This window comes from Topomyia yanbarensis, chromosome 2 (assembly GCF_030247195.1).
Source record: "Topomyia yanbarensis strain Yona2022 chromosome 2, ASM3024719v1, whole genome shotgun sequence".
NCBI lineage: Eukaryota > Metazoa > Arthropoda > Insecta > Diptera > Culicidae > Topomyia > Topomyia yanbarensis.
The window spans coordinates 83,729,371-83,738,388 of NC_080671.1; the positions used below are offsets into that span (position 1 = coordinate 83,729,371).

The following is a 9,018-nucleotide window of genomic DNA, read 5'->3' on the forward strand; positions in this document are numbered from 1 at the left end:
TTTGGCATCCCTAGGTTCCTTTCGAGTTGAACCAGCCTCAAAGATATTTTACTGTCAAGCCCTGAGCTATAGTTTGACCCATTAATAGAAGCTGTAGTTGTGCTGGTTCACGCTTCCTGGAAAATACAAGTAGCTCAGTTTTCTCAGAAGAATTCGATTTCCAGCTTAATAGCCAAAGTAGACAAATTGTCTAAGATATTATGTAATGGTCATTATAGGTCGACAACTTTAGGTCCCATAACAGAAACCACACCGTTCTCCGCACTGTCGTCAATGTCATTGACATAAAAATTGTGTAGGAGAGCGCTTGGACATAAGCCCTGGGGAAGAGCTAAATCTCAACGCTGACGAATCGCCATGCGAGAAGAACATGTGCTTTTCCGACAACAAATTCAGCAAAAGGTTGTTTTAAGTTGGTGAAAGACCATACTGGTGCAGCTTTGTAGAGAGAATGTTCATGGAAACTAAATAAAAACCGCCTCAATGTCCAAAAGACTCTTTACTAGCATTTGCGTTGATAACAACCCAAGGCAATCGTTCATTCTTTTGCCTTTGCGTAAGACAAATTGTGTACCTGACAAAAAGCCATTTGCTTCGACCCAATTTTGAGAACGGGAAACTTATTAAATAAAATCGAATATATAACAGTTTAAATGTTTTGATTTCGCATACGTCGAGCCGCGCCTGAAAAGGTGCTCATCGATGTTTCTCTCCTTAATCCGCCAACGAACCGACGCCAATACCCACGATTCTTGGCTTTCATCAAACTCTTCATTCGCGATTCTACCGTCGATAGACGTCGTCCCGGAAGGTTTTATACACGGTACACGTCTGAATATTCTACGGATTGGGAGATCCTTCCACGAACAATCTAACAGTAATGAAGTCGAGCAGAGGGATAAATATAATGCGCTTGGTCGCATAATTCAAGTTATCACTCGATTATCATCATAAAGACAACCCCATGCCGTACCGTGAGAGTTAAAGTCTTCTAAAACTAGTCGCAGGTGCAGACAGGGACTCTATGGTATCGTGAAGCCGACAATACACAACCGCGGTTTTAGAGGGCATGTAGTTGTCTTTAATTTTACTTTACAAGCGACAACTTCAATGCCTGTTATCGAGAAAAGGTTAATTCTATAGAAGAAATAGCACTTTTTGATCCCCAAAAGGACTCTCTCATAAGGGGATTCTCGACCCAGATGAATAATATTAAAATCGTAGAAGTTAAGCTCATTGGTATTCCGGGAAGTTCTGGGATTTCCTTGACAGATCTTCATTTTCCGAGACCAGGAGCTACTTGCTTCATTTTTTTGCCGCATTTCCATAAGATGTTAATTTTGTAGCCCCCGCAATTGAGACATTCTGGGCTTTACGAGCAAGTTTAGGAGAAGAAACGATTCTTCTCTTCTTATAACTTATAGGCACTTTTGTGGATGTTCCTTTCTGTGAGTCAGTTGGGGATGGTAGTGTAGCTTTCTTTGGCATTTTTGCAAACGCTTAAAACGTTCCGTGAGGTAAAGTTTCAGTTTATCAACGAGTAACACAACAGTAACAGTAACATTTCAAGAGATCATGCAGATTTTCCCCACAGTAACAGCACTTTTCAAGATTCTTACTGCCAGAATCATCCTTATGACTCTCGCCGTATTTTCCACAGCGGACGTTATTGCTACAATGGGTGGCTATGTCGCCCAATTGTTTGCAATTAAGGTAGTTCATGACCCACTGTGCAAACAGACGGATAGGCAGACAAACCTTGTGCAAGAATATGTAGTTTGTCAAAGCGGACTAACCGAAAGTCAGCCGATAAGAAATTAATTGGGGGATTGATTTTGTTCCATCCCTTGCGGTTAATACTGAGTGCAAGCGCTTACAATCCAGTATTTACACCGGCTGAATTAAGGGGTTCGTAAAACAGCCAACCCTATATTCCAGAAAATTTTTGCATGTCTTATCGTTGACCACGCCGACTATTTCTAATTTCTTAGCTAGTAAATACACAACGTAGTACATCGTACAACGCTCGGAAGAAGCAACGTCATTGGCCTGTCTTGAGGTAGTTAAAACAACCCTGACCCTGTCCGGGCGGACCTTTGAAAAATCGTACCGTAAGCACATTTCGCAAAAACGGACGAGAATCCATCATCGTAACGTGCTGTAGTTTGTCGCAAGAGAGAAACCTGAACCATCGACATCGATTAGAATGTCTCCGAGTAATCTGAATGGAGCATGATCCAACGACATGGTCATTGCACCGGATGGCGAGGCAAAAGTAGAAATCGCTGGAGATATACAGGTTTTCAATGTCGAGTTGCTGGCAGTGACGAAAAGTCTAAAAGTGAAGAAAGTTTCCGGCCCGGATGGAACTCTCAAAATGGCATTGAAAAATGCAATCCTGGGGTTCCTAGACTTGTTCAGGACGGTGATGGCGATATACCTGGAAGACGGCAGACAAATGGAAGGTCCAGAAGCTGATACTGATACACAAATCAGTGAAACCTCCAGAAGATCCGAAACTGCGAAATGCACGGATTGTGAAAGTAGTCCACCAAACGTGCAGAAAAGGGGGGGTAGTTATCGGTACTACGCAGTGGTAACGCTAGATGTCAAGAATGCGATCAACAGTGCCAGTTGGAAGACCATTGCGACCTAAAATGCGAATCCTACTAATCGTACTAATAAGCAATTGCAAACCGGTACAGCGTAGCGGGCTCAGCAATAGGGTCGAAACGTGTACTGAAACACCTGGGGTAACGAATCTGGGGTGCTGTATCGAGCACCAAGCGAAATCGAGATAAGCTGAACAGCGCGTTCCGGGCCATGGTCATGCGTGTCGCGAGCGCGAGTGGAATCATATCGTGGAAGGCAATATGCGTCATCGTCGGGATGATCCCTATCTTAATTGTCATAGATGAAGATATCGAGTGTTACCAGCGAAGGAGCACGAAAGATGTGAGGAAGATTGCGAGAGCTGACTCGGTGGCCAAGTAGTAACAGAATTGTGATAATGCGGAAAACTATTTCTGAATGTGTGTTCGAGAGTGAACAAAAATGACGAAGAGATAGACGTGTCCCTATCAGGTCACGCCTGCTCCAAGAAGTATCTACATCAGTTCGGTCACGCGTCATTATTCTACTGTCCAGATTGTGAGTGAGTGGAGGAACCACCGACGCACGTGGTCTTTGACTACCCCAGATTCGAGGAAGCGGTAAACGAGCTTTAAGCATAGAGAATGTCGTACAACAGATGTGTAAAGACGAAAGGGAACGAGATACCGTTAGTAGAGTAGTCGCTGAGTTTCTAGTGTAACTAGATAGAAAATGGAGAAGTGATCAACGAAGTAGTGATCAGAACTGACAGTTCGAATAAGCACACCTTACCGGTTACCTCATGGAGTACGCCAGATCCGCTGCCGGGTACTAGGTAGAGTAGTTCGCGTCGATGCACCGGTTGAGAGTCGTCGAGGTGCCAGCGTACTGGACACAATCGACGTATCGACTTCGACACCCTACCAGGTAGCCCGTGAGTAGGATAAATCCACCGCTATACACTAGATCGAAGAGGTCGTATCGAAGCGCCAACAGCGAGTCGTCAGAGCGCTAGTAAACCGGAAATTTAATTCCATCCTGAATTGCAGGACATAGCTTGAAAGAAATTCTGCCGCCGGGGAACTTTTAGTAGCAGTGGGGTAGATTCTGGGAAATTCTGTCGCCGGGGAACTTTCGATCGAAATAGAGCAGATTCACCGCCGGGGACTCTCGAAGTAGAAGTTCGGAACTAACTGACGCAAGTAAGTAGATGAGCTAAATTTAGAGAACGATGAATTACAAAAGCAATAGAACAATTACAACTTAAAACAATTACAAAGAGCAATAGAAATACGTGCGAAGAAGAGTAATCAGCCTCCCCACGCAAAGTATTGCTGTCCCGTGGCCGTGGGTAAAAGACGTGAAAGAAAGTAACGATTGTTTAGAGGTCGGGCGTCATTTTCAGATCTCGACGAACTGAGCGAGTATGCGCATGACTCTCGGCCCTCCAGGCCTTGATTGGAAAGTCGAGTTTTCGAGTGATTGTATTATCTTCTAGGACGGCCAACATAAATAGTTCGCGGTAATCATATAAAACATTTAATTACTCAAAAATATATTTAAATATATTTAAATTGCCAATTAACTTCGCCTTCCTCCATAAATTTATTTTGAAGCTGGAGTGGGCGTAGCGTAGTTGTTAAATCGATTGCCTTGTATGCAGCGCACCTGGGTTCGAGTCCCGACCCCGCATATAGGGTTAGAAATTTTTCATAAGAGATTTTTCTATCCCGAAGAGGCGAATGACCTTTAGGTTAAAACCTCTGTAATCGAAGTAAAAAAAAATGAAGCTCTTTGCGAATAGGCTGTGCATTATTAGCTATGTATCGTCTACTCTCTATAATTTGGAAAATGCCAACGATCGTTGAATTTTTCAGGAATTGATTTCCATTCAGTTTCACTTGACGGCATATATAATAGAAGAAATATGTCCCATTTGTTTAAACTGCTTACATATATAAGAGCTGGATGTATATATTCATAAAACACGTTGTAAATTGCATCTAAACACTCTGGAACTATTGCAGAGATAGTGCAATGTGGAATTCCAAATTTGAAATGCGAGGGACCGAAATGATTCCCCTGTTGCCAAGAACCGCAAGGTCACTGCAAGACGTTGTGTGGCCGAAATGCTGTTGCTTCCAAACACTGTATTCCCAAATCTATGGCAGCTAATTTCCTTTTTCGTATTCTCGATGACATTTTAAACAGTCTGCGATAATCCGTCCGTTGCAATGTAATCAAAAAACGGCAGATAAACTGTCAACAGTGTAGTTTTTCATCCACACCAGATTTTGTCCGCCAGTATAATGTAATAACCATCCAGTCATACTCAAAAACTCCATCACAGTCAATCAAAAAAAAATGTCAGAAAAGAGTGCGTTGGTGGTCAAACTTAACTGTGGCAGTCTGTTGTCTGTGCCTAATGTAATCACGCTGACAGTCCGCGACGGATAACCTGTTGCAGAGAAACTGTCTAATGTAATCGTAGCTTAAGAAGAACCGCACGAAACGTGTGTATCCGTTTTACCCCAATTCTTCTCATGACTCAAGTGTGAAGTTAGATCTGGCCCTTCATTTCAGAAAGAGAGTGAATGCGACTGATCACATGTATTTATTTATAAAAATGTACGGGGAATCGGTTGAAGATAAATAAAACGACCGCATGAAACACTGTACCCGTTTTACCCCCGTTCTCATAACTCAAGTTTGAAGTTAATTCTTATTTTATATTTAATAAAATAATATTTCTCATTAATGGAATCATAAGAAATTGAATACAAATAGTTAGAATGACCTTACGAAACCGTGTGGACTCATTTTACCCCACTTCTTCTCATATCTTGTGTTTTCAGTTAAACCAGACTAAATTTCAGAAACAGACTGAACGCGATTTTGTTGTACTTAAGAATTACTTCTCATCAGTTGCATTCAGCCTCTTTCCGAGAAGTACAGCCAGGCTCAACTTCACACTTCAGTTATGAGTGAAACTAAGGGTAAAACAGATACACACGCTCATGCGGACATTCTAGCTACCTTCCATTGATTCCCTGGGCTACTTACCACAACATAACATTTCTTTCTGAAATGTGGGGTAAGGATAACTTCACACATGTATAAGGGAAAGAATTGGCGTAAAACGGCTAAAAACGTTTTGTGCGGTCATTCCAAGTATATTCAATCGATTCCTTGAACTGTTTTACATAAGAAAAACTACTTCGGTGAGTCGCTTTCAGCATCTGTCTGAAATGATGAGTAAGGTAAACTTCACACATACCTTTTGTGAAGAATTGGGGTAAAACGAGTAAACATGTTTCGTGTGGTTATTCTAACTATCTTTAATCGATTCCCCGGATTTTTTTACATAAAACTTGCCATTTTTCATCAGCCACAAAAAAAATTACGAAAAACAATTTAAAATTTTTAGCATCTCAAATTATTTGAGCATACTTACTTACTTTTCTTCCTGCGCACCCCTGGTGGTGCAAAGGGCCGTTGTAAAAGATCGCCATCCTGGGCGATTGCCCGCCATCGCCTTGACCTGCTGCCAGGTCAAACTTTCGTCGACTTCTTTTATTTCCTTGCTGAGGCTGCGCCACCATGAACCTGTGGGTCTGCCTCTGCTGCGATGCCCTGCTGGGTTCCAGTCTAACGCTTGCTTGCAGATTTCGTTTCCGCCCCTGCGCAGAGTGTGGCCGACCCACCTCCACTTTCGTTCCCGGATTTCTGTCGCTATCGGCTTCTGGTGACATCGACGATGGAGCTCAGCATTAGAGATCCAGTTGTGAGGCCACCATGCACGAATTATGTACCGCAGGCATCTATTGATGAAGACCTGCAGCCGTTGCGTGTTCTCCACTGATACGCACCAAGTTTCACTGGCATAGAGTAGTACAGATTTCACGTTCGAGTTGAATATTCGGGTTTTGGTGCGTCGACTAATCTGATTGTTTTTCCAGATATTTCGATAACTCGCAAAAGCAGCCCTCGCCTTCTTGATCCGTGCTCCTATGTCGATCTTGGTGCCTCCATCAGACGCCATTTGGCTACCAAGATATTGGAAGCTTTCGACATTCTCCACTGCTTGCCCAGCTACCGTAAAGTTGGAAGGGTTGACCGTGTTTATATCCAACGATTTGGTCTTGTTGACGTTGATTTTGATACCTGCCGCTGAGATGCGATCGGCAAGATCATCAAGCTCTGCATGTCAGAGCACCGTTGTGCTAGGAGAGCAACGTCATCAGCCAATTCGAAATCATTCAGATGCTCCATAGCAATAGGTTGCCACAGCAACCCACGATTTGATTCACGGTCAATCGCTCCTACCAGGATCTCGTCGATTACAATAAGGAACAGTAGCGGTGATAGAATACATCCTTGTCTAACTCCAGCCACGATCCGGATGGGGTCAGACAAAACACCATCTTGTTAAAATCTGCACGAAAATACCTCGTACTGTGCTTCAATTAGACCGATGATTTTCTCAGGAACTCCCTTGCGTCTCAGGGCTCCCCACATATTTTCGTGATTGAGACGGCCGAAAGCTTTTTCGTAGTCGACGAACACTATGTAGAGAGACTTTTGGAATTCATTGACTTGCTCCAGGATGATACGGAGCTTGACAATATGGTCCGCACAGGATCGTCCGGCACGGAATCCTGCCTGCTGCCGTCGGAGAGAACTTTGAGAACGATACACAGTAACATGATGCCCCGCCAATTATCGCACACAGTCAGGTCAGCCTTTTTGGGTACCTTCACTAAGACGCCTTGCATCCAGTCGACCGGAAAAGTCGCGGTGTCCCAGATATTGTAGAATAATTGATGCAACAGTTGCGCAGATACTACGGGGTCAGCTTTGAGCATCTCTGCTGATATGCGATCGACCCCTGGGGCTCGGTTCGATTTCATGCTCCGGATGGCTGCTTCTATCTCTTGCAATGATAGAGTTTCGGTGTTGACACGGGTAATACGTCGAACCCTTGGCGGATAATGCCGAGTTGTTGGTGGCGTGGCCGACACTTGAAAAAGGTTTTCAAAGTGTTCGAACCAGCGTTTCAGCTGGTCAGCGCGGTTGGTTAACAACTGTCCGGACGTGTATTTCACGGCGGTGAATCTGCTCTATTAATCGTTGTTCCACTAAGGCGGCGTAAGATATCGTAGAGGAGACGGATATCGCCAGTGTTTGCGGCTTTCTCACCTTCATCGTCTAGGGACTCTGTCCACGCTCTTTTGTCCCGTTTACATGAGCGTTTCACTTCCTTCTCTAGAGCCGTGTAGCGCTGACGGGCTGCGGCTTTGGCTCCTCGCGTTTTAGCTCGCTCAATCGCGGCTTTGGCGTCCCTTCGTTCCTCTATCTTCATCCAGCTGTCATCTGTGATCCATTGTTTTCTCTGGGTACGTAGCTCACCTAGATTATTCTCGCCGGTGGCGATGAAGGCGTTCTTGATGGCGGTCCATTGATCTTCTACGCTTCCACCTTCCGCAGCTTGGTTCTCCAGCTCCTCGACGAAGGACCTTCTCACCGCAGCATCTTCCAGACGACGTGTGTTAAACCGACGCCCGATCTTCTCCTCCTGTCGATGAATCCTTGCATAACGCAGCCGGATCTCGTCGATTAGGAGATGGTGGTCGGACGCTATATCGGCGCTACGCTTGTTACGCACCACAAGGAGGCTCCTTCTCCATTTTCGGCTGATGCAGATGTGGTCGATTTGATTTGATCCGTTAAGCCATCGCGGGAAACCCATGTCACTTTGTGTACTGGCCGATGGGGGAAGAGCGATCCCCCGATCACTATGTCATTGTTGCCACCAAACTCGGCAAGCAGCTCTCCGTTTTCGCTCATTTCTCCGAGGCCATGATGTCCCATGACGTACTCATAGTCCGAGTTATCGGAGCCCACCTTCGCGTTGAAGTCGCCCATGTAGATCTTGATATCACCTTTCGGAATTTTATTCACGACAGCATTCAGTTGACTCTAAAAGTTTCCCTTTTCTTGCATTTCGGCAGAATCAGTTGGCGCGTAACATTCGATCATGGTAAGGTTTCGAACCCGTGTTCTGAATCTGGCAACGATTATTCTATCAATAATATGCCTCATTGGCAAGTTGTGCCAATTTACCCTGCTGGGCTAGGATTAATACATTCCAAGTTCCAATTCGTGTCCGTTGTTTCATGCTAAAAGAATTGCTTCGACTTCGAAAGTTATCTCAGTGATCAACACATCCAAAAACAAAAATACTAGACCCAAGTGGTAACGTTAGGTCTTTCGTTTGAAACTAGTTTTGTCAATATCAGTTTAGTCATTGCTGGGATAATAGGTGTACAAACATACAGACACACACACATACAAAAATTGTCCTGATATGTCGAGCTGTGTCGATTAGTGTATGAGACTCGGCCTTCTGGGTCTCGGAAAAATTTG

The 9,018-nt window shown here is 44.3% G+C and overlaps 1 protein-coding gene across 1 annotated transcript; it reads right to left on the reverse strand.

The window, feature by feature from the left end:
• Positions 1-6,046: 6,046 nt before the first annotated feature.
• Positions 6,047-8,517, reverse strand: LOC131679564 (uncharacterized). Its single transcript, XM_058960304.1, has 3 exons — positions 8,258-8,517; positions 7,792-8,180; positions 6,047-6,792 (listed from the first exon to the last, which is right to left on the reverse strand). The coding sequence occupies exons 1-3, from the start codon at positions 8,515-8,517 to the stop codon at positions 6,047-6,049; spliced, it is 1,395 nt and encodes a 464-aa protein (XP_058816287.1).
• Between the last annotated feature and the right edge of the window lie 501 nt (positions 8,518-9,018).